This window comes from Melanotaenia boesemani, chromosome 23 (assembly GCF_017639745.1).
Source record: "Melanotaenia boesemani isolate fMelBoe1 chromosome 23, fMelBoe1.pri, whole genome shotgun sequence".
In the NCBI taxonomy this organism is placed as follows: domain Eukaryota; kingdom Metazoa; phylum Chordata; class Actinopteri; order Atheriniformes; family Melanotaeniidae; genus Melanotaenia; species Melanotaenia boesemani.
This window is the reverse complement of record NC_055704.1, coordinates 13094596-13121204: the sequence shown is the minus strand read 5'-3', so window position 1 is coordinate 13121204 and position 26609 is coordinate 13094596. Positions and strand designations below refer to the sequence as shown.

Here is a 26609-nt window from a genome sequence, read left to right as displayed (position 1 = left end):
TGTAGCTGTGTGTGATTGAGATCAGCAGATACATGGCTCATTTTGGGCTCACTTGAGCTGCACAATTGCATCTTTAGTTCACATTTTTCACAGCTGGCTGTACACTGTTCTCAGCTTGTCTCTGTTTTTGTGCTAAATTGAACTCCTTGCAAGTAAATTTTACTCTACTAAGATTCTGTTGGTCTGTCGTTCCCAATCTAAAGTTTATTTATATCCAACTGCAACACCTTGTCAAATGCATGCCACCAAGAACTAAGCCAGTTCTGAAGGCAAAAGATAGTTTAATCTGGTATTAGTAACGTTGACCTAATAAAGTGGCCAGCAGGTTTAGATGCCGTCCCTTTGAAAGGCAAGCTGCTTCATTCACCTCCCAGCTTATTCTCTGGCTGTGACAGGAAATGTCTAAATATTATAGAAGCAAAGCCTAAAGATTCAAAAGGTCAGAACATTTTTTAATCATTTTATTCTGTCAAAATTTGACTACACTGAGTTTTCTCTGTGATCTTGAATCAGCTCAGGGTTTCGCCATCATTTACCTCCCCTTCCAGCCTGCTTAAGGAAAACTGCTGTCAAGTCATCACAAGATGTGTACTGAAAGTTAATAGGCTCCCTTAAGTCACATGATCACAACATGACACTCACCTTGTGATTCTTAGAACATGGAAACCTTTGGTCGCTATGACAACAGCTGATATTTTGTGTCTCAGTGCACAATCGAGACGTCTGTAGCTGTGACTGTGAACAGGATGCTTTTACTCAGAGGAATCACTCGCATCCAACCAGCAGCCTGAACTTATGTAACACTGCACCAGTAACATAGCTCACATGCTTGTACATGCACACAAACATGTACACACACTGAAAATCATGTCTATGTTGCAAATCAAATTCACTTCTTGTTATTCAGTAAAACCTTTCAGTGGTGGTGACATTGGTGGCATTCAGAGAAAGGAGCTAAATTTGTTCTCTACCCAGCTTTTATGGCGATTGAATCTATATTATATAACAGCCTCAGCCACACCTACACATGGGCTTTTTCCAGTCCAACATCGTGGCAAAGCACAGCGCCACAATATATGTAATCAAGGTGTGAAAAGTATGTACACAAATGATGCATATTAGTGACTCAGAAAGGAATAACTGCATTAGACTGAGGCTCCTTCGTGGCAATAATAAACATAGCATAAAAAGTATGTTATTTGTTTCTGGTTGATTATTTCTCCCCCTTTAATAATGCCAGGTGATGTTGTAACATACATAGTTGGAAAGCTTGATTAGTCACCTTTACAACTAGAAATAACTTGTAAGGAAAATTTCCATCTGTGTAAAAAGTGCACCGCCCTGCGGCTGCTGCCTCAGTCTGCCTGTTTGTGTTTATATGTTTTTATTGTCTACTATTGGATGTGTTGTACTGGAAGACATTTCGTTACACTTGTGTAATGACAATAAAGCTAAGTTCAAGTTCTGTGGAATGAGCAAGTAAACTAAGAACTAAACAACTACAAAACAACAACTAAATTAAGCAGTGAAACATGTGGATAGTGACCCCCCAAAATGTGCCAGAACACCCTGAAATATTCTCCTGTTGGTATTTGTTCTTGTTATGAGCTTCAGGTGCTACCAGGTGTGCTTCAGTTACAGTTGCATGACCATTGATAGAAACAGAAATTGATGGACAGGCATATCAGAACAAGATTGAGGACCCAGTGGTGATCCCATATTTCCAATCTTATTTATACATCCAGGAAAAGGTGAGATTGATTCTGATGTTAGACGAAGACGATGGCTATAGTATCTGATGTTCCAAAAACCCTGGTCTCCTACTCCACACAAGTTACAGTCCTCACCTTCAAAGATGTTTTCCAAAAATAATTTAATTTTATTGTGTCAAAAGCAGCTTTTTCAGTGTGGACGACTGGCAAAAACACATAGAAAATCACTGGTTATCATAAAAGCCCTGTTTATTTATTGCACAGGTCCTTAATTTGCCATTTAGAAATAATTTCTAATTCTCCAAACTGAATGGCCCATTTATTAAAACTATAAAGAATAATAAAATATCTACTGGCATTCATTAAGATGCTGCAGTTTTCCTCTGCGTTCCAGCGACTAAGTGCTACCTGCCTCGCTTCAAACAGGCTGAGAAATTTAGATCACAGGCAGGTGTTTTCTCATTATTACTCACGTATGACAAATGGGACCTCAGTTCTCAGTAGGGTTGGTGCTGCAGAGACATTTTCCCACACAGACAGTAGGTTATTAACAGTGATGGTATTTCTGGAATTTACCTCACTGTACGAACAGTACAGTTAATCCTCATAAAAAGAAGATTTAAGTGGAGGAGGGGGTAATAGGAAGCGACGGGGTTGTGTGTGCGTAGGGGTGTTAGTATTACAGGGTCAAACAGGTCAGAAGAAGAATAATAAAGGGAGCCAATATCCATACAGAGAATTCACGGTGGGGACGTTGGGAATCATGAAAGGGGGAGAAAAGAAGAGGATGAGAGAAGAGAAAAGGTGGATTGTTAATATTATATTTTATATCTGAATAAGTTAGATTTCTTCCATCCATTTGCAACACCCTCTATGTATGGAGCGAAGCTATGGGCAGAGAAGCAGACCAAGGTAAGGAAGAAAACAGGGAGTCAACCTGTCCAGAAATTTTAGAAAATTAGATTTATGAGGGGTAGACAGACTTGGCTGACCCAGGCAAGACTGATGTGCAACAATCCTGAGGTTGTTTCAGCCACTTCATGGTACGAGTTAAAAATGTCTTTTGTGGTGGTTCCGTTACCCTGGACTGCACAGCTTTTTCTAGCGGTTAAAAGGATAATCTATTCACAATAAAAGTAAGCACCTCTGTTCTGAATATACTCTCATATGTAAAGCTGCATTTTCAGTTCCAGCTTGATCTGTGACTCTAAGTGTGTTTTGGAAAAAGTGGAAAGGTTACTTCATTTTTCCATTTTGAGGGGGACATTACAAGCATGTGTTACATACCTACAGTAGACGCTAGCTACGGGATCTACTTTATTTCCAGAGGCCTAATATTATTGAGCTGCTATGCCAGCAGTGTGGATTTATTACATATCCAGACACCAGTATGGACAGAAAAACAAGTGTTTCCATATATAAACTTTTACATCTTCATGTCTGCTGTGCAGAAAAAAAATAAAAAAAAAAAATACAAAAATAAAGTTTTTCATGTCACATTTTTATTTGTCATAAAGAAACAGCATCACTGATACAAAAAAAAAAAAACCAAAAACAAAAAAACAAAACAAAACAAAAAAAGAACAAACAAACATCCACTTTGGGTAAATTACAAATCTGAATGTTTAGTCACATGGAGCAAAGACACTGAGCCAGTGCTTCTCCACAGATGAGGGTCCATAGAAAAATAAGGCAGGTGGTTTAGTACACCCTCTCTCTATACACGGTCGGCCTTAGGTGAGTATTTGTCCGCTTTACAAATCCACAAGAAGGCTTCTCGTCTGCACCTCAATACACGTCAGTATGTGGCAGCCTGGCTCAATTATGCACAAGAAAGAGATATGAAGTTATCCAAAACTGTGGGACAGACGCATCCAGACCAAATACCTGAGAAACTCAGTGAGTCAGTGTGTAGTGTGGAAAGTATCCACCTTTCGTCGTAAGGTGACCTTTTCTCTTTTAGAAAGATGAAACCAAGACTAAACCAGATTAATAAAGTCACAGCCTAACATTTGTTAAATAAATTTAGAGAATGAAACTGAGATCATCATCGAACATTCATCGTGAGTACCCTTCAATCGTGAAGCCTGCTGACTTTAATGGACAGCAATCAGCTTTAATTCAAGTATCATGCAAAGAAAACCTCAACAAAACTGGGTTTTAAAAGATGTTTCTATTACAGCACTGATACACAACAGGTCACTGCAAGACACCAACTACAGCTGTTTATAACTGTAGAAATGGTTTACAAATAAGGTCTTCATGCACTTTTTCTCTTAATTATGATGTGAAAGTTGAATTTGGATGCTCTCCAGCTTATTCATAGCTTAATTTCAACCCAGTTTATATAAAAGAGGAGCCAGTAAGTGTCAGAAATTTAACTGTCTTATTTCTGACACTTGTGGAAAAGCGTGTTGAGAAGTTGGCTCTTGATTAAATGCACCATGATATGAGAAGTTCATATTACAACAAGAAAATAGATGTACAGGGAACGATTTTTCTACAAATATACAAGCATCAAATGAAGAAGAAAAAAACAAACTACTGTCATACAGCAAAAGAGGGAAAAGATCTAATACACATACATATTTATATATAATATATATACTAAAACAAACACTGGATCGTAGAAGACGTCTAGCGTACAATCTCCAAACAACCCACTCAGAGGCGATGAGTCTCAGTGTACCATAAACAAAGATTATTTACAGAGCATATACAATTGTCCAAAAAGACCATGTTTGTAGTCCAGAGACATGCACATAATACGTTATTTCATTTGAAATATCTGTTTCACGTACTTAAATCCACAAAGGATCTATAATGTTGTCCACTTTGGCTGGATGTATTCATAGCATGCAACGGCACACAGATAGATGTGAAACAAGTCAAATCTGAGGTTCTGCTGTCATCAAATATACTACAAAAGGCACCCGGATTAAAGGCCAAACGTGATGAAAATGAAGAATCCAAAAGGCACAATTTAAAACATGTAATTGTTTTCATTTTATCCCATTTATCCTATTCAAAATTTAGACAATAGGCATTGAAACATGTTTAAATGTGGATGATTTTGAAATTCCTTACAGTAAGTCCTCTGAAATGATCTGTCTGCCATTTTTTTCAAGCCACTGCTCTTTAAATGAATCATTTAAATGATAAAATGAATTGACATGAGATTAGCATTCCCATTCATGCTAACATGCTAATATGAAACAAGCTTAGCTAGGCTGAGAAAATATTTAAATTATATTGTGCCGTGCAATAATATTAAAGTTTTTGGCCTACATGAAAGTCAGTTTCTAGGACTTTTAAATTCTGGGAAAACAATTAAATTAAACTGACTCATCTTTCACTAATGCAGTAGTTCCCAAACTGGGGGCCCAGAGTTATACCGGGCGGACGCAGCTAGGTTAAATAAAACCTGCTATAAAATAATGCTTAAATCTGTAAAAGTACCAACAAGCAAATGATGCTGAATTAACAACAGACAACTGAACTACCACACTCACTAAACGCCTCACACTGCAGTAGAAGAATTAATCGTTCCCTATGCTACTAATATGGTTTTAACTATAATTAATGTGGTAACAGCCAATAAACTAAAGACTATTTCGTGGCACATTTCTTTGTAAGCATTGCCGTGCATGTGATTGTGGGATTTCAGGGGCTTGATATTAATTTTGTTGATGAAAATGGGGCCTTGCAGAAAAAGTTTGGGAACCACTGCACCAATGTATGCTAGTAGCGTTTATGCAACTCCTGTTTTTAAAGTAAAATAATTGGCTCTGTGAAATCAGTGATCACATGTAATGGGAAATTTTAGCTGGTGGTAATGAGTAAACTTGTTTGTACAACAAAACTGTGGCATTGTTGTTGAGATTCCCAACAAATTTCCAGGCTTTTTATCTTTTTATACCAAGGTATGAAAAGCTGTAGCGTTAGCTCTATATGTGGCATTTGCACGTGAGAAAATTTCATATAATAAAGTTATTTAACACACTGCAAAGTATTTGAGTTGGATAGTACAAAATCATGTTGAAAATGTATAAAAACGTCATTAAAATAACTTCTAAACGTTTTGACTGTTTTTAAAATAATCCAGTTGTATTTAATTAAGCAAAACAAGGTTTTAGAGTCATGTTTTGCTAACTAAAACTATAAGTAAGATGATTCCAAACTAGCTGTTTAGCCCTATATTAAGTGCCTGAAAATAAATAAAATCCAGCATGTGTACAGCTTTAAATGACCGTCCATCTTCATATAACCTGAATGACACAGAGCCTTAATAGACCAACTATGATATTATGTACAACACTACCTTTTTTCAGTAGAAACACTTGATTATGTACATTCATACCCTGCATGTTCAGATCCCTCTGTGACAGTAATACTGAAAGCACCGCTCTGCTTCATGAGCACAGACAGGATGAAAACAGCAGGCAAGGACAATCCTTGAGATTGTGGTGCTGGGAAGCTCTAGCATCAACGCAGCTACAAAATGTATGTGCATTCAGACTTTGGCAAAGTTTCTGATTGTTACCATGTTGAACAGCAAATTAAACAGAGAGAAAACTTACTGATTGACCTGTTAGCTGCTAGATTCTTTTTTCTTTAAGTATTTTTCATTAATATTAGCTTAAAAACCCAAATATATGTCTAAATGCATCTATAAATCTACATACAATCTGAAAAATAATGCTAGAAGTGCTTGTTTTTCATGGATGATGACACACTCCACCTTCAGATATCTTTTTAAAGTTCAGAAGACAGTTGGGAGATGATGTCCTCTTTCCAGCCCTGCAATCCAGCCACAGTTCCCAGACCTGCCGCAGGTGAGGGCTGCAGACTGTGTTGTCCTCAGTCTCTTCACAGCTGGAATTAAGGATGATGATATAACCAGAGGCTGTTATTCCTTCTGATTCGATTGTTCGAGTTGTTACATTTCAAAATGCATATAATGTTCTGAGTATGTGCAACACATACGTGGAGATTTTATGATTCATTCAATGCATGAATCGAGTGATGTAAAAACAAAAAGGTCAGAGAACACACGGGTTGGCGGGTTGAGGCTGGTAGCTACTCTTCCAAAAGAAGAAGAACAGGGGTTTAATGCTCACTTCCAGAACCTGGTGGGTTGTGGATCCAGTCAAGAGCAATAAGTGACAAGCTGCCAATCATAAAGATAATTCCCACGACCAGGAAGATAGATGCCTGAAGAGAAAGAGACAGAGAAAAAAGTGGATTTAGTGTTTGCAGACATAAATTCATCACATTTTCAAACTGTTTTATCCTCCTATGGGGGATAAGCAGAGAGCTGAATACTTCTGTTCACTTACCCCGATCTTCTGCGGTGAGTGCAACGGCTTGGACTTAACCAGGCGGATGTAAAAGGCAGCAGGTAGGATGAAGATGAGCATTGTGGCCGCAGAAGCACCTGCAACAAATCGAGTGGCAGTATTTCAAGCAGATGCTTAGCATGAATTTGTAAAGCAACTTAGAATACCCAACAGGATACAAGGTGATGTTGCACTCAGACATTCCTAGCCCCTTTTTCCCCTAAATACTTGATTTATATATATATATATAAAAACATTTCTGTGAACTATTTGGAAGAGAATAAACAGGGTGTTGTGGGAGGGTGGTGGTATAATTTACAACTTCAGTATTAGCAGCAGTTCAATTTTAACTCAGACACAATTTGCTCAGTTGTTTCCATTTCCCCTAATATGAATCAAATATTTTTCAAAATAAGCAAAAAAAAAAAACATTATTCACCCTTTTCTTATTCACATCCTTGTAATGAAAAACTTTCCTTTCTACCTCAGACTTGTTAAAAATTACAAATGTGTTTGTATTCAGCTGACTGACTTTGTTATACATCAACAGGTAAATGTGCTTATTTGTTTTTTTTTGTTTTTTTTAAACCAGGAAGATTAAATCACAATGACTACCGGGGCCAGAGGCAATGGTAAAATTATACATTGTATTGTTGTGTAAATGTTAAGGAAAGCACTTTTATCTTATTTCTTTCTCCCTTTTAAAAAGACCTGAAACTAGAGATGAGTATTTCAACAAAGTAAAAAAAAAAAGCAAATCTAGGGGAAGAAATATCATTTTCCCCAAAAATGATATTTCCATGGTACATTAAATGCAACACGAGAGCCAGTCAGGCAAACTAAACCACTGTGAGGTGGGTAAATCTAAAAATTTTAAAACTAAATAGTTTTCTTTTGCATCTAATCAGCAGTGGTCAGCAGATTTTTCATTCTACCTTTCATTTACACCACTGGCTGCCTTGTGATCTAACATTGAGTGAGTAGGTCAGCTGAAGAAATGTTCTTCTAAGACTAAAATGAAAACTTTGAATGCATCCCTCTGATAATCCTTGGACAGTAAAAGACTGATTTCCTGTTGAGATCCTTGACAAACTAGGCCGTGGTCTCACCTGGTGAATGGGGTAAGTGGGACACTTCTCAATTTCACCATAAGCAGAGGAAGATTAAGAGAATTGGCTATTTTTAGCTCCAATGTGTCATTTTTCCCCTAGAGACTGCAGCTAAATACAGAGATGCGACTAAATATTTGTACCATTTAGTGTTTGGTAGCAGCAAGAACGGAAGTATGTTGGATCCAGTGGTCACAGACGGCTCACGCGACTGCACAGCTGACACGATTAAACACTTTAAGCTTTTGTACTTTCAAAAAAAAAAGAAAATTGCCCCTGAACCAAATGTGCTAATCAGGCCTCGGACATATTTGTCCAAAACGTGGGTTGATTGAAGATTGTTTAATTTCATTTAAAAATAGAAATGTTGGAGTTAAGTGTCGGGACTGACCGATGAAGCCGAAGATGTCCCTGATGGTGGGGACGAAGATGACCAGCATGTTGTTGAGGGCCAGGATGAAGGCAGCAATCAGCAGGTGGCGAACCCAGCTGAAATCTCGACCGCTGAAGAGCAAAGTGGTGATGGAGGAGCGGATCTGAGAAGGCACAAAGAGTTCACGTGATCAGACAAATAAGTCTTTTAATATTACAACAAAAAAATGCCCGAAGTTCAAAACAAACTGAGAAGAGGAATAAAGTTGATTTTAGTTCACTTTTGGCTAAAAGGGTTTCATTTTGTTCTGATGAACTCATTTGACTTCACAGTTAAGCGTAATAAAACACACACATGATGTCAAAGAGGTAAATCAATGACAACAGTGTGTGTGTGTGTGTGCGTCTGGGTGTTCCTGAGCTGACTCTCACACTTGGCCACTGACTCAAGTGTGTCAAGTGCTACAATGCTTGTGTTTGTGTGTGTGAGAGAGAGGGAGGGAATCCAGCTAAGACGTCCTGTACTCATGAGCCACAGGCAGCCAGTTAAAACCTCCAGTGGGTGAAAGGTTGCAGGTATCAGGAGAAACTTGAGGCACTGGAGGCTTGCAGGCCACAGGGAGTGAGGTTAAAGCGCACCGAGCATATTCAGAAATACTGGAGATTATCTCCCGCGGTGCAATCTAAGTATGAGATTGCATCAGCCGGTAGTGAAAGGGAGGCGGGGTTGACAGCAGGGGGGTGTGGTTAGTCACAGTTGTCATTTAGTTTATTTATTTTCCTGCCTGTCTTTCTGTTTTTACCTGTAGATAAATAAGGGTCCTCAAGCACTTTAATCGGAACTAAATATTCATCTGAAAAAGACAAACTTGTTCCATATCTGACTCTTTAGTCTAACTTAGCATGACATTTAGATTCATGGCACAGTGGGGAAAAAGGAATCAAATTGGATTTTCTGCACTGCCTTCAAAAAGCACTGAGGTTATGTTTGCGATTCACTTTACACTGCCAAAGAAATGTCTTAACTCTTTCCCTGTGAGAGATAATAACATGAATTTAAGAGCATCACCCTTTAAAGTCCTAAAACCAATGCCCTCTGTCATTCGGCTTCACACTAACCAGAGGTTGCATAATTCAGTCTGCAGGGAAAATTCGAGCTTGGATGCTGCATTTCTCTCCAAGGCACCAAGCTTTTCAGCACCCGCATGTTACCTGGCGCAAAGCCTTTGGAGTTTACCGTGTGATATTTACACACTTTGAGCTCTTTACTATTTACCTGTCAGCCTGAGCACACACGGGCAGATTGGCCTGGACACATCTGGCTTCAGCTGGTTAGCTACACACCAGGGACCGAGGTCTTAAGGTCTGTCCAAATGTGTGGCGCTAAGTTTCAAAAGATTCAAAACTAAAAGGAAGTGGCAGACACTGTGTGGCAACTGTTAGATGAGTGTTATGTCTGCTTCTGTTTTGCTCATTTAAATGTGTGATGTTGACTGAACAGGATGGAAGTCAAATGAGAACTGAAACTTCATGCAGAAGGGTAAAAGTTACTTTTCAGGTAAAAAATATCTACAGGAAGCAAGTGTGTGTGACTAATGAAGAACTGAAGCCAGACAACTGAACTGGGGCTTTTTGACTCAAGTTCACAAACTGTACCTTTCTGAAACCAAAACAAACTCAGAAGCAAATGGGACCAAAACATGGAGCCATTAATGCAGCCACAAGCTCTCTAGTGGAGGCACTGGCTTTCTGCAGCATCGCAACACCTCTGATGGCCAAAGTCACATCATCTGTTGCGCATTTCAGTTTTACATTAAGAACTTCCCTCAACGTTGGGGCATCCGGCTTGTGAAACTTTTCAACAGGAGGCTTTTGTTAAAGCAGAACACAGGTCAGATGTCTAGTGGAAAATTACTGATATCATTTATGTCCTATAAGATGAATCTAAAGAGACAAAATGCTCTCAGACAAAACATTTTTATGTATTTGGAAGCGTTGGTTTGTCTGTCTGTCTGTTAGCAACATAACTCAAAAAGTTATGGATGGATTTTGATTAAATTTTCAGGAAATCTCAAAAAATGGGAGGAACAAGTGATTAGATTTTGGGGGTGATCCAGATCACAGGCTGGATTCTTTACCATGAGGATATAGAAGCTCTAATGGCAAAATTATCCCTAACACAAAAATAATGGCCACAATTATTGGCAAAAAATTTTAGAATAGTGCTTCTAGTTAGACCTTAGTTTAAGAAGAAAATGCTTTACACAAAGAAAATATTTGGTACAGTGGTGATGTTGGAGGTGTTAATCAGATTGTTGGCCACCCTCTCCTGTGGTTCCCATCTCCAGCCGAGGCCTGAGAACTGGGACATGTCTGACTCCACATAAAGCCCTTTCATTATGTACTGGATCCTGACAAAGCCCTGAGTGATCTGGCCTCTTAAAATCAATCCTTCACGTGACTGCACAGCCACACACACACATTCCCTCTGCTCACATATAGTGCTACAAAGCTAACGTTAATCTCTAGCTGAAGGTCGCCAGCATTTTCCAACAAAATGAAAAGCCTGGAGTATCCAAGATTCTCAAAGGTCATATGGAAACCTGGCAGGGCGACTGTGAGACTAAGAAGCTCTTTTGGTCCACTGCCTCACATGCAAAATCTTTCAACTATGCAGCAGTAGCTGTTGGTGTAGTTATGGTAAGTTGATTAAACATTCCTAACTCTGCACAACTGCAACTTTCTATTAAACACTCCACAATGGCTAAGACACCAATCAGTGACATTACTGCCTCACAGCAACTGTACTTCACCATAACTGAGCTGCGAAGCAGTCTGCCTTTTCATAGTTATATAATGGAGGTGTATACACTAAAACAGGCTTCTACTACACCCTCACAACAGAATTTGATTTGTATTTTTGTAATCTTATATGTGATTTTAGCAGTTTGAGAACATGGTTAGATTCTTCTCACTCTGGCTGTGTTGCTGCTTTGCAGTATCTCATTTCAATCTTGTTTCTCTGTCCTTATAAAATCTTTTAACCTCCTTTCTTATCTCAGTCTTCCTCCCTCAAACTCTCATTATTAGTCACTGCTGCAGGCCTGCACCCCTCACTGCATTTCTTTTTCTTTTGTATACTGTAAAAAGTCATTGCTAGCAGGACGATGGTCAGAAATACACATGAAGTGAAGATAACTTAAACATATAACCATATGAAAACTAAAAACAGTTACTGGACTTGCTTTGGGTAATTTGAAAAAACTTGAAGGTGGACACACAACAACCATGAATGCGTTCTTTCAAATTTTTGGGTCTTTTTTCTGGTTTATTGTAATCTGTAACATATATTTTTAAGAACATTTTCTTTTCCAGAACCCATAACTTCAGGGCTTTTAGAAATCAAAACAGTTCTTGGTTTGCAAGGTTTCTATCTCTTGCATTTACAATTAAGCTAAGAATTAACTGCTATTCTCAGAAGCTAGCATTTGGTTAGCTTGGGTGGGAGTTAGGCATTTTCTTTTATTCTGTTGTGTTTTAAATGACTTTTTCTGCCATGGCTGGGTTTATATACAGGGACATTTAGCTAAGAAACTGAATTACCAACATATATGGGTACTAAAAGATAATAGCTACCAAATGGCAATAAGCACAGTTATATGTGGAGGCGTCCAAGAGGCCTCCTGACCAGATGCTCAAACCACCACATCTGGCTCATCTCGATGCGGAGAAGCAGCAACTCTACTCTGAGCACTTCCCTGGGCTCAGCTAGCTTGCACTGAGCTAGCCAACAAGTTAAACTAGCTTAATGCCATTTTAGCTATGAGCTCAGCTAGCTGTTTTATTTTCAGCCATTATTATTATAATTATTACTACAAATAAATTACACTTAATAATAAGTCACATATACATCACAAATACATTTTAATAGACTGTTTCTCAGTGACCTATCACAATTTGACAAGCTGTTTTTTGATAGTTACTGTGCATTTTCATAACTGTATGGTGGTAAACAATACTAATATTGGTGTAGATATGGCCTGTTTTACACTCTGTACAGTTGAAAATATGGTTGTATTTGCAAAGATTAATAGCAGTCTTGATGATTACATTTAGTAAAATGATAAGATAGCACAAAATATCGATATTTTCAGATGAGCCTGAGAGATTAATCTACAAACAATATGCCTGCCATCACAGGCTGAATCGGTTTTATAAACTAAAATGAAGACATTTGGAGAAAGATACAAGCCTGTAAGCAGTTTGCAAGACAAGATATATCGAGGAATGCGCGGCCCTCCCCTGCCTGTCTCACTGCCTCCCACCCCCGAAGGTGGTGGTCAGTGTGAGGATTTTTCCACTGTCCTCTGTGAACCTGTAAAACTTCCACTGCATAGTTAGAAGGGGGCAGGGAATCTTCTTACACACACACACACACAAATAAATAAATAAACACAATTAAGTAAAATAAACAAATAAAATACCTCAATAATTTAAAATAAATAAACTTTACAAATAAACAAAATATCGAGTGCTGATAAATGTTTACAAATACACAGAATTACCCAAATGTATTTCCTGTAACTATGTGAAAACCTTTTGTGTGTGTTGTGTCACAGTGTGTGTTTCTGCTGCATCATCCTGACAGAACTGCTGGGAATGAATTCCAACAAAGGTGCTGCCCCTTGGTGGCATCCCGCTGTAACTACAACCATTTCAGGGAAACAAAATCCTCACACTGACCCATGTATGTGTGCTTGTGTGTGGCTGAAAGCTAAAACGAGGCAGGAAACTTCCACTGTTCCCGCAGTCAGATAAGGGACAAGCTAAAATTATCCCATGACCATATATGGACAGAGACGGAAGACAAGCACATGTGTGTGAATGAATGTAAGACGGTAATATTTGGTAACGACATCACATGCAGGAAGACCTTTGATCTATTATTAAAAGAAAGTGTGAAAACAGACTAATGTTGAAAACTTTTTAATAAAAATGGATGTGTTGGTGTAAATAAGCGGCGTGGGTTTTTACAACCTTGTGTACTGGGATTTGATATAATGACATAAGAAGTTTCAACTGAACAGTGTGTTCTTTTATACTAAACTGGCAGGGAAAAAAACACAACTCTGTCCATAAAATGACACAAACACAAAAAAAACCCAGACTCTACAGAAAACACACAACGCAGCCTGTGCACACACAGAGTGGTGGTAATGCTTAAAATTTACCAGGGAGGTGCACGTTTACATGAGGCTAAATAACAGGCTCATTTGCTCTGACGTAAATCAAATTATGTTGTTAAACCCATGGCATGATATATTACAATGACTCAACATTTTCTGGCTTCCAAAACAGTGTGTGTGTTTATATATGATGTACTTACAGGAAAAAGCACAATGGGAACAGTCAGAGTGACAGCAGTCAGGACAGCCAAACGCACCATCAGCAACAAGTTGTCAAACTTATACACTTTGGTGAAGGTGTGGAGTAACTCAGCCTCCACATTATCTGTGACAGATGGGAAATGAAGTAGAAATATAGCAGCTTGTGAGCAAAATATTAAGTGTAAAACTTTTGTCTGAGCCTAGAACAGATTCTCAGTCCGTCTGTGTAGCGTTGCTCTTACCATAAAAGGTCAGGTAGCCAAACAGTGCCGACAGCATGTACATGATGAGCATGGCTAAGATGGACAAGTTGGAAACGTTCTGCATTTTTCTCCGGCTGCGACTACAGAAAGGAGAAACACATCTGCTTTTAATATCACTTTAACAGGTATACACAGGTTTTTAAACCTGCCACTTCTTTGTCTTCCATTTATTGCGTTCCTTAAATTTTTTAAGGAACATACTGCACATTACGCTGAGATATGCCAAGTTTTCAGCTTATAGCTGTTTGGGAATCACCTTGTTGGTGCAAAACTACTATTTCATTTCTGTCAAATAGTTTTATAGTTGGCTTTTTTCCATATGCAACTAAAGAAGTATGGGCAAATGATGTCTTTGCAACTTGCTATTGGTAATAAAATCCTAGAGAAATGATGCAACTTCAAATGGATTGCTTGCTAAGTTATCTCTTATATGTAAACATAACATAAACATTCCTCTGATATAATGATTAGGTGCAGGGACTAGTCTGAATGAGTAAAGAAACAGCAATAGTCGAAAATAAAAAAAACTCAGACAGCCTCGTGAATTATTGCTAATGACCATTTTAAAGGGTTACAAGAAAGTCTGGTTCCTTGAAAGCAAAATATTAAGAAATGAGCTGTGGTTGTAGACTTGTATAATGTACAAATCTGGACAAAGACCATTTGTTTTATTATACAATTATTTAAAAGTTTGAATGAGGAAGTGAAAATGAAGGATAAAAGTACACTTACTCTTTCAGCTCACTGTAGATGGGCAGGACCTCGGGATGGCAGACAAACGCAAAGGCCAGGATGGGCACAGTGTACGCAGTCTGTGGTAAAAACAAAACATGAGAATATTGACAAATTAAAAACAATAGGGAGGCAAGAGGACTGAAGACAGTATTAATCTAAACTCACAATAAGCCTTGTAGTTTTATGGTGCCAGTCACAAAGTTCCCTTGATCAAATATAATAGCTATTGGCATGAAATGGTTTCTCTTACGTGGACTGTGTTGAGGGTTTAAGAAGGAAATAGAGCACAGAAGAATGCTTTCCTCTGCATTTAAGAGTTTAGTTTATAGTTTCTGATCAATTTCAGCTCTGGTTTTATCTAGCTGTGTGCCTTAAATGCCTGCAAGGCTTAACACGAGTTATTGCTTTGCACATAATTAAACAATCCTGACTCAGCTAACCGCAACTTTTAAATCAAACCTACAACACCTTTTCTAGTTTAAGTATGTAAATTGTTGTTAAAGACATAAGAGTTCAAGTAGCTGTTATCCCTTTATAACAGGTATAGATTAACCTTTTTTTTTGAGTGACTGACTTGGTCCAACTGGTACAAAGCACACTGCACATGAATGTTCGTCCATTAGGTTAGCCAATAAACACTCAAAGTATACTTAACATGTTCAGATAAAATAACAATGTTTTCTGGTCTTTGTCGCTATGAAGGAGGTTCGGACCAGTCAAAAGGTAAAAATGAACCCACTCCCTGTGAATCAGTTTAACACCTTTTGTCCCCATGGGAATCAAATGCTTCATGTCATATTCTTATCATGATTTATGATTATAAGCCCAAACATAACTCTCTAACCAAACACACTCGGGGCCCAGAATAGCTCCACCTTTACCAAACATGTCTTGGTAGACGCTTGGCATTCTGCTTCTGTTGAATTTGCAAACAGGCTTCAGCTTCTCAACTCCACTCCCTCCAAAACTTGGATTCATGTTCATTTTATTTTCATGTTCAAAGTCAAAATTTTTAGTTTTGTAAAGCTCTGGAGTTTCAACTTACCTGTGAGTTGAAGATAAAGTATTTGGGTGTGCACATTTCCTTGTCATCAGCGTGAGGCTCAAAGTGAACTCCAGTGGAGTCGTGCACACTGTGGCTGCCGGCGACTGCTGGGGAAATGTCGGACCGTGAAAAGTCCATCTGAACTGAGTTGTTGTGCAGTGCATACATCCCTGGCATGTCTGAAGCATTCATGCTGAGGTTGGACGAGTGGCCGTAAAAGAAAGGAAGAGGGCAAGGGAGCTGGGTCTTCTTGTAGATTACCTGGAATAAAGAAGTTGTATTATACTTTTACAAATTATGCTTGTAAGGAAGACATGATGAGAAAAAAATTCAAAACTTTTCCCACTTATCCTATTCTGGTCATTTCTGCATAACATAATATTAGATAGTGATTTGCAGTTTCTGAACAGGGCATGCAATAGCATAATGGATGTCTTTTAACTTTCATGTAAATGATGTCACTGGCCACATTTATTCTCTATTTTCTTTTATAGTAATGTTAGATAGTTATCTGGTAAGCTAAAATAATGAAAGCAAAATATGGCACACAGACCACCGTTCTGTATGTTAGGATGCTGGACAGGACAGGGTAGAAAAAAATAAATAAATAAATAAATAAAAAATAAAAAAATAACTTCCTTTTAATTGTTTATTTATTTTCAGTTTGGAAAACTGGAGAAAGCTGACAACTATTGAATAATAATTTGAGAAACATGCTAGCTGCCACCTGTTGGCTAGCATGTTTGGATGCTAACAACTGTTAGCTAGCTTGTTTGGTGGCTAGCAACTGTTGGCAGGCATGTTTGGTTGCTAGCAACTGTTGGCTAGCAAGTTTGGTGACTAGCAACTGTTGGCTGGCAAGTTTGGTTGCTAGCAACTGTTGGCTGGCAAGTTTGCTGACATAACAACTACCGAAAAAACTTTTTAGAAACATGTTAACTAACAGCTGTTCTCTAGCATGTTTGCTAGCTAGCAACTCTTTGCTATCAAGTTTACTGGCTAACATACTAGCTAACACTGAAATATCATGTCAAACCCAGATAATAGTTTTTAAACACTGCTCTACAGACATGGAGGTACATACATCTCTTTTTGTCCTGTGTTTTTGGATACTGTTTAAAATCAAATTATCGATAGTTTGACAGTTTAAGCATGGATAAATAGATCTTCCCTTTTGTCCAGTTCACAATTAATGTTGTTGTTTGTCTACTATTTGGTGCTGTTCAATTACAGTAGCTAATGTACATTAGATTTACAGACATTGTAATGTCACATTTATATAAAGCAGGTAAAAAAATTCTTGTCAAAGCTTCCAGAAGTTTCAACTATCATTGTGGTAATATTGTTTCAGAAGAGGAAATGGCAAGTTACACAAAATACTTCCTTGTGAGCACAGCATAAAGCTTTATGGTGAAACAAAGAAAGTAGAAATGCAAATGTGCCTCAAAAAGCGAAGTTGGTGAGAGCTGACTCATTCTTGGTAGCTTTGCCACTGAAAGTCAAACATCAACCTGTTACCTGCTCATTATTTGAAAATAAAAATTAAAACAAATTTAACATGTCAGATTAGCACATCCTGCCCCAGCTGAACTTACCACAGCCAGGAAGAAGACCATGCAGGAAAGGGAGAACCCACTGGTGTAGCCCAGGTAACCTACAGAGGAGAAAACATTAATAAATAAAAAACTTTTTGCTTTTCTACTACTGTTCTTTGTTTTTATGTCCGTTTCAGGATTAGTGACATCCAAATTAACCACCTATCATCAGACATAAACAAATTAAAGTTGTTAAAGTGGTTAAATAAAAAGAACAAACATTTTTTGTTATTGCAATTGATTAATAAAGCCATGATATACAGCTTTAGGTTTTAATTTAGTTTATAGGTCAGTGAGCCTTTTGATGAAGAGCCAGCTGAGCCAGATCTGACTGGTGCTCTCATAAATTACATTTGAGTGGTGAAGCTGACTACAGGCTTGGTGGCAGTGTACAGTTACAGCAATGTTCGAATGCTCTAGCTGACTTAGGGAAATGCGTGCTATTATTTAACAAATGGTTTGATAGCGGAACAGGGAACGAATGAATGAATGGTTTGATAAGAGCCGATTATAGATGGCTGCAAGAACATGGAAATCCTGAAAAATTTGGTACAGAAAATGAGGTGTAATTGATAAATTTTATCTCTCGTTTCCTCACCCAGATTTTTGAGCAGAGACAGAGGCAGAATTATTCCAACTGACACAAACACCACCAGGTAGTTGCCGTTCAAGTACCATTCGCTGTAAATAAACACAGCAAAGAATTAAAAATCCTGAGATAAAAAAAAAGGAAAAAAAATATGTTGTTTATCTTCAAGTACACACACTCACCCAGAGTTTTCTTCTAAGTGCAAGAAGGCTCTGATCACTTCAGGCAGCTCGTACTTCACTATAAAGAGGTAGCTGGACATGGCTGCAAGAGGACAATGAGGAAAATATAAGACAAATATGCTAAGACAATCATAATATTTTTTTATTTTAGGATTTTTTTGGAGAAGAGTTCTAAAGAAAAACACATTTAGGGACTACCTCCAATGTTTTGCATGATTATCGATATAAATGCAGCCATTTTTCCGGGCCAGCCGAAAGCTCTCTCCCCCAGCTTTTCATAAATGAGGGACCCTGAAAAAAAACAGGCAAGTTAATAGTAAGAGAAAGCAATGTAGGAGTCGGAAGAAACATGAAGGGAAACGCTACACTTTAGCATACCATAGCATTGTCGGTTTAGAATACTTATCAAAGCAGCATAGCTATGTATGCTGTTTTGATAGATAGGATATTCAATATTTTATTTAGCAATAGTTATTTCAAAGTTAACCATTACATGTTCAGTCTCATGCAGTTTGGGTGAAGGTGCTGGATACCAATAAGTTGATGCTACAATGTGTTTAAATGACATTACAACCTCACTTACAAAAAGATTAACAGAAAAAAAACTGTATTTTAAGTACAGTTTCACATGTTTAATCTAGGTTTTTTAGTACATTCCCCTCAAGCTTTAATCATATAAGAGATGCACTTGAGCAATTAATATAACACACAAAACTACCTGCTTGTGGCACCACAGTCTACATTATGCAGATGCAATTTCTGAGTAGTCTGGTGCTGAATTGATGGGTCATTTGCAGTTTTCTGTGCTACACATGAGAATTAACCAAGGGTTGCTATTCTAACAAACCGACAAAACCCCTGTCGTTGCTCCTAACTATTGCTAATACCTTTTTTCTGTACACTCCATGGAAAATAATGAACAGAATATAAAAAATGTGTTAATGTGTTGGAATTATTTATGGTGTGAGATAAACACAAGATAGTGAAGATAAGTCTGTCTGGTTACTGAATATGGAAAAATCAAAGCACCCTGAATCATAATCAAATTGTGAGGTACCTAAGATGGCCCACCCTTACTGATGGTAACCATTATTTTAAAACTATCCACTTTGGGATGAGGTGAGCTTACTGCAAGATAAGTAAACTGAAAAACAAACCTCCTTCTTTAGCTGTCATGAGGAGCAAATGCACAGAGTACAAGGAAAGGATGGCCACAGCAAGGAGGAGGATTCTGTAAAGAGAGAGAGAGATTTAGTTATCAGGTGAAGTCAATGTAAAAATCTATCCATTCCCTTATGCTGAAATGATTCAGTACTGACAGATGGACATTTTTAGATTTTGGGTTAAATAAGACACAGAAAAGAAACTGCAGCTTTTCATATGTGTGTCATTTAGTTTTTTTGCTTCATGGGACACCATGCTCATTCAGTATTAACTTTAAGATGTAGCATGACCTGTATAGTGTCAATGCATCCCTTTAATGCATTCCTCAGATGCCATATTTTCTGAAACCCTTTAATAGCTTCCAGCTGTATATTTTCCTGACATTTATCCTGTTGATTCTAATTCTGCAGTTTCTACTGCAATATTTCTACTTGTGCACACTACCAGCTCACAAGGTGGCCACCCAGCAGGCGCATGGACAGCAGACAGAAGTGGGGGGGTCGTGTGAGGCCATTACGAGGTGCAGGGTGACAGAGGGGTGTCAAATGTCAGAAGTAATTTCTGAATGCTGCTAATGCATGGGCATAGAGAGCTATCTAAAATGTTGCATGGCGACAGGGGGAAGGAGGTCAGCCGGCCCTGTGAGGCATAGCTGCACTCTATCATCAGCACTCATTTATCTAGTATTTTAATTTGTGATCAATCACCTGCAAGACTCATGCAAGCTGAAATTTCTAATAAGTTCAAACTACCATGCATCACTTTGCTAAACTAATGCAAACATTATCTCCTGCGCATAAAGATATATTACTGTCACTATACTTACGTAAAGAGAACAATGCCAGTGTTGGCCATGGCGTAGGACAGGCCCAGGATCCCGCTGCCCATGATGGCGTTACTCAGATTGAAGACTGACATGCCGAAGGAAGCGTGGCCGGGATGCTGCTCGGGAGAAAAGAAAGTAAATATGCTTCAGGAGAGCAGATAAACAATGAGATAAACCCAGCCTAACCCATTAAGTGTTGCACCAAAGTGTCACAACATTAAACCCCAGGTGGGTGAAGTAAATAACAATGAATGAACTTTAGTGTCTTCACTGGGAAGACTTCTTGTTTTTGTAATTACGTAAGATAAATAATTTAGTTTGACTGACAAGCTGAATACAGCAAAGATGTGACATATTCTTACATATTCTTCATGGTATTCCTCAAATTTCTTCTTCCTCATCATCCCATTTGACAGGAACCTATGGCTTTCTCCATCCTCATTTTCATCCATAAGGCTGTAAGGATCAAGTAAAAAGTCATTAGCATATGCACACAATAAGGGAAGTTTACCTTCCCCATGTGGTTATTTATCCTCCGGTCATTAGCTGCATTTTGTGCTGTGCTCCAGTGCAGCACAAGCTGTGATGTGACTTCATGCAGATTTTAATGGAATAAGTTGCTTAGACTTGTTTGGAAATGACCAACTTGAGTTGATTGCTGCATCATCTCATTCAATTTGCATAAAAAGTACTTAGTTACTTACTATGTTCAAGAATGAAAGATATAAAACATTAAGATCTTAGATGTTGACCTGTTAATGGTGGCCTTTTCTGAATCGATGGGATCTGTAAAGCGGTCATCCAAGCTTGCATTGCTATCATCATCCGCCTCCATGACGACCCTCCTCAGCTCCATACGATCCACAATTCCCGGCATTATGGTACACTCAACGGGGCAAGAGGTGGCCAAGTTCGGCTTTCAAGGTTTAAACTTCACAATATGACACGAAGAGCTTCTTCCTCGACCTTAGCTAAAGGTTGTTGCTTCTAAGAAAAGACCTAGAATGTTACAGAAGAAACATAAAAAGAAAGTTTTAGTGTCTGAGCTTACACTTTAGCTCACCAAAGGAGTTGCAATTTGCAGCCTAACCAGGCCTCCTCAAGCGTCTTTTGGCCTTGAGAACAAACGCTTTGTAGCAAAAGCCTTGCAAACCATCTCCTAAAGCGTAGGAACTCTATAGAAAGAGAGGACACACTTTTTCTCCAAAAGTCCTGCTTTACAAATTATGCAGTCCAACACAGCTTGAGGAGCACTGCAATGCCATCCCTTGCTGCCACTCTGTTGTCCCAACAATGATGATGTGATTAAATTATTTTATTCTTTGCTTATTTGTGTAGCCCTTAGGTCTTTGCAGGGACAGATAATGGTAATATGTAAGGATTTAATTTGTCCTGTGTTAGCAGGTGCATCCACATCTAAAAACCCTGCACTTACATGCTAATGTTGGTGTAAAAAGTACAATTCCATATTGTTCTCTTAACCCCAATTAACAGGTTGCTTTGTTCAGTCAGGGGTGGTTGACCAGTCACTGCTAAGAACAAAAAAGAATTAACTCTATTTTCCATTTCTCATCAAGTTATGTAAGCGGGAGTTCACAGGCAAGGAGAGCCTGTTTGACTCTAGATGAAAATAACAGAAAAGTGATTTAGTGTTGTTTGTCTCTCACACAAAGAGCTCTTTGACTAGGTAAAAGGAAAATATTCCAAGAGCTCCACACTGACCAAAACCCACAGGACAACACAAGTCATGGCAACACGCACATAACCACAACATAGAGTTACATGAAAAAAAGAGAACCTCTGATATTATCTGTTTTTAACTTTTTGTCCTTCTGTGTATGGCTTTCAGGTTAGCAACTACAATTAGCTCAACGACTAGGACAAATACCCAGGATTGTGCTTGACTGTATCTGTTAGGGTGGCCAACATGATATTTTGTTTGTTAAGGATATTATGAACATGCTTCTTTATTCACGTCCAGTATAATATGTAAAACTGGGGATGTTAATAAGGTTGACGGGTGAGACGATTTATCACTACAAATACAGAAAACATGAAGCAGAAACTGAATTATTTTAAAGTTGTTTCTGTTGTCTTGAACATTTTAGATTTATTTGACTTTTTAAATTAGTTTTAATCAACAAGTCACAAAAGGGTTAGGGTTATTTAACGCAATAATTTTGCCCTAATTAGCATTTTGGCTTGTTAGCTAGCAGGACGAGAACACTGATTTAAAATAAAAAAAATGAACAACTCTGATTTCATCAATATCCTTAATTGATCAATAAATATTTAGTTTTTTTAAACTATTCTGAACATTACTTCTGGTTTGTGAATAAAGAAGTAAATAGCTAGTTCTTTAGCTGACATACACCTAGCTATGTTCACCAGCTAACTGTCGCTAACAATAGCTAACTGGGTCTGTGCTACATGGTGTTGCTAGACTGGTACACAGTCATATTTTTCTCTTGATAATTAACCTATAATACAAATGAGAATGAACAAGAGTGAAAGTCCAGGGAGGGAAAAACAGCCTAACCAAAATGGAAATAATTATAGTAAAAAATATAAATTGTAATTGCGCTGTTGTGCTAACAATTTGGTATAGTAGTGCTAAGGTGGAACATTTTTATAAACATCTGATCAGTTAAATCAATTAACTGAAAATATGTTGTTTTGTATGATCTTGGTCTGCAAGTAATTTCAGGTGCAGGCAGATATAAAATAACATAATACACATGTGCTTAAGGTAAACACCAGCGCCACCAAGTTTCTTTTCTACTCACAATCATTTTGTATTGCATTAGATAAAAGGTATAGTTTTATTATAGTGTTTCAAAAACATTAAACACCATCATGTGAAAGTTTTTACAGTAAACAATCCACCTCCCTGACCCCACCTTCACCTGGCCAAAGCAGGTGGACGCACAAGATGAAACATTTCAAACTTGTGCCTGTGATAAGCTGTCGTACTTCCTGTGATCAGCCAACGGATTAAGTGGTTGTATTGCTGTGAAAAAACACATCACATATGAGGGGGTCAGTTAATCTCACTGTCGCTTTTTACTGTGAGGCGTGCAGGAAAAGAGAGACGTGCTCTCGCTTTCTGCTGCCAAGTGGATTAACCAGTCCAACTGAGTTAACTTCATGTGCTGACAGATTTTGTAACAAAACCTTAGACATTTTATACTTATGACTAAGATATGTGCAAACTTTGTTTTGCTGCTTTATGTACTAAAATTAAAGAGACACATTTGCATTTGGTCACACAGCTGTAGATGGCTAATGAAGCAGCTAGTAAAATGTGGCAAATCCTTTCAACAGCTAAGCTGAGAGAAGGTAATTTAATTCTGTCAGGCTGTCCTTGGATGGCTTCAAATTTAAGTTACAGCTATTCTTTCAACTTCTTTAAAGTGAGCACTACTACTTCAATGCTTAAAATAATCACAGTGTCTGGTCACTGTAGATCTAGTAGATCTTTATTGACAATAAACAATTGCATAATTATTTCAGTAAATCAGATCTGCTGTCAATGATTTTCCCTGCAGAAACATGCGCAGAAATAGACTTATAGTGACTTGTACTATCAGAAAACAGGAAGAGAACAAAGTTATCAGTAATCCCACTTCTTCCTGCAATTTTTTTAACATTTAACAGCATCAAGAGCAATCTAGTCAATATTATCAATGTTGAATATATCTGGATCTAAAAATTATTTCAAACTCTAAGGCATTGCAGGTGATCTTTTTATTTGATTTGATTTAGACTATATCGGTTAACATTTCTACTATAGTCTGCAATTGTTAAGATAAAATTCAATCACTTTAACAGCTACTTCAAGTCTTGCATCAGCCAACTGATAGACTGATATCAATAGTATGAAGCTGAAGTCCAAAACTGCATACTAAAACACCTGAATCATCATGCACAACATGACACTCAGTTTTCAAACAAAATGATTGCATTAACTTACTGGAAGAGTCCTTAAAGTCGCTCAGAGTTCCTTATTTGAGTTTCTTTTTTGAGTAAATGAATTTTAAGAAGCAAGAAAAGAAGATAGCAGACAAGGGAATGATGTGAATGTGGAAGTGAAGTGACTGAAGAGCTTTTGTAACTCAGGTAAAAAAGCAGGGTTTTGAAAGGGAGGGCCTCTGTCAGCCTATGAGGGCAATCCCAGTTAGTCAGGCCCCTCCTTTGTTACCATAACCCCTACGCACCCGTCTCCAATACGCACAAGCACACACCAATGATGTCCACACGTCTTCCTCAAAAGAAAACAGGAGGGTCAAACCAGTAAATAAATATGACAGATCAGACTGAAATCAACTGTATGTGTCAATATAAGATACCCACTGTACCTTTAAGACATGATCATCTGACATGCCACAAGATTGGTCAATTTGTGCCAAACTATTGTGCCAAACATGTGTAAGCATGCTAATTCCATCATCTCTGCTTTATCTACTGTACAACTACTGACACACACACACACACACACACACACTTGCTACATGCATCTGCACACACTCAAGCAGAGATGCCCAGATGCCACATGGGGCGACTATCGGTGCTTTCGAGGGGAGGCTGTGCCGCTGGCTGACCAATCAGAGGGCAGGGCTGATGGGATGTCACTGTGCCCAAGGTTATGTTCATGTCAATATGAGGCTTTATCTCTGTTAACTTTGTAATGCTGTCCAAAAGCTGTAGCAGATGCAAACACATGCGTAAAGAGACAAACTGCTGCACCACTTTGCTCCTCCAATCAGAGAGGAGATGGGGATTTATGAGCTCTGTGTACCTGCTTTTGAGAGGCTTTCAAAAATTTTTACAGCTCAGATGAGATGCTATTTAAAGTGGTTATATTAAATGCAATCTGCTATTCAAAAGGTTTAATTAGAAATTTTAATTTTGAAGTTAGGGTTTACTAATGGGCTAAACTTGTCATTTATAAGAAAAAATCTTTAATTTTTTTTTTGTTTTCAAAGTGAAGCTGTAGCTAAACAATCATGCAAACATGAATGTAGTAACACACAGTTGCTTATTACTAGATCTTGCATTCAGCAAACAGAGGTAATGTCGCACTCATCCCAGTATAAAAATTACTGTGATGAATCTTCACATTCTCTATTGCCACAGAAAACAAGTGATTTCAAGTAAAAGATCTTTTCTCATTAACACTGACTTCTGAACCATGACCCTCCGTGTGGTTGAAGGGACTTTCCTTAAATGGCATATTAGCCCTTCAAGTGTGTGTGAGGTCTCCACGCATATTTGGCCAATCATGTGTGAGTAGAAGCTGTCAATGGGTCAATCCCATGACACAACAAGCAGATATGGGCTTCGTTTGGGGGGGCTGGGAGCCAAGCAGCAGCCAGTCAAAAGACTAAAGACCATATTCTGAGGCCCAATATATAAAGCTTGAAAGATATACTATTATCAGGCAGAAATAGTCTGAAGAAAAATGCTAAAAAGCTGCATAAAGAAAGTTAAAATTATATTTAAAATCTTTTAAATCCATCCATTTGTCATACTTAATGGCTATATTTCCATTTAAATTCAGATTTATATCACCTGCTATACTTCCAATACACCATGACTAAAATAAAGTAACAAAGATCTTGTACTGCGGTAATTATTGAACCACAAATAAGTCTGCCAGGAACAGAGTGTACCTGTTCTAACCTTCAGTTTTCCCTCTTACCCTCTCCCGTAAATGATCATTGCCCCCTCTGCCTGCTCTTTACCCAGCTCTCGCTTCATGTGCATGAACGAGGTCTTCTGGTTCAAAGTATTTTGGAAAATTTAGACATTTTACCAGCAGAGTCCACCTACTACTGGGCTGAACATTAGATTTGGATTGTTTTCAGAAGAATCTACATTTTGTTTTTCTTCCCTCCACTGATCAGCATTTCCTTACAACCTTTGGTGTGCTATACTTCTCTAGTACATATGTATTGGAGAGGGGATACCTAGGTTGTAAAATCTGGCCGTACTCCATTGTAAAGTTATAAAGGTTTTTCTAGTTCAACCTAATCTCGGACGTTGTTAACTAAATACACATTTCTGTAGCAGCAGAATAACATTTTGTAGACAAGTGGCTGTGGGAGGATCTTATAAACACCCCAAAAGTGACACTAACAGGCTTAAGCCCTACCTCTGATTGATCTAATTTTGTAAAGCAGACAGTCGTCATTATGAGTTGGAATCTGAAAGCCTCTAAATTAAGCCCATACCTCCTAACCTCATGGGATTGGATGCCAAATACCAACAGTATGTTGGTAAATCATTGGG

At 38.1% G+C, this 26609-nt stretch overlaps 1 protein-coding gene across 2 annotated transcripts in view; it reads right to left on the bottom strand.

Moving 5' to 3' along the window:
• Positions 1-3436: 3436 nt before the first annotated feature.
• The window catches only part of slc38a4 (solute carrier family 38 member 4), a 29160-nt gene continuing 5987 nt past the window's right edge, over positions 3437-26609 (bottom strand). Inside the window, exons 1-16 of one of the 2 annotated variants that reach the window (XM_041977519.1) lie at positions 24292-24425; positions 21071-21317; positions 20681-20774; positions 20319-20434; positions 19486-19559; positions 18527-18619; positions 18329-18410; positions 18156-18238; positions 17558-17616; positions 15963-16223; positions 14915-14994; positions 14162-14262; positions 13919-14043; positions 8552-8696; positions 7052-7149; positions 3437-6926 (exon numbers count right to left, since the gene is read on the bottom strand). In XM_041977519.1, coding sequence (XP_041833453.1) covers positions 6822-6926; positions 7052-7149; positions 8552-8696; positions 13919-14043; positions 14162-14262; positions 14915-14994; positions 15963-16223; positions 17558-17616; positions 18156-18238; positions 18329-18410; positions 18527-18619; positions 19486-19559; positions 20319-20434; positions 20681-20774; positions 21071-21195 — 1641 coding nt within the window. In that variant the 5' untranslated portion in view covers positions 21196-21317; positions 24292-24425 and the 3' untranslated portion in view covers positions 3437-6821. Of the gene's footprint in view, positions 6927-7051; positions 7150-8551; positions 8697-13918; positions 14044-14161; positions 14263-14914; positions 14995-15962; positions 16224-17557; positions 17617-18155; positions 18239-18328; positions 18411-18526; positions 18620-19485; positions 19560-20318; positions 20435-20680; positions 20775-21070; positions 21318-24291; positions 24426-26609 lie in introns of those variants that run through there. The other variant, XM_041977520.1, reaches the window with a different exon arrangement.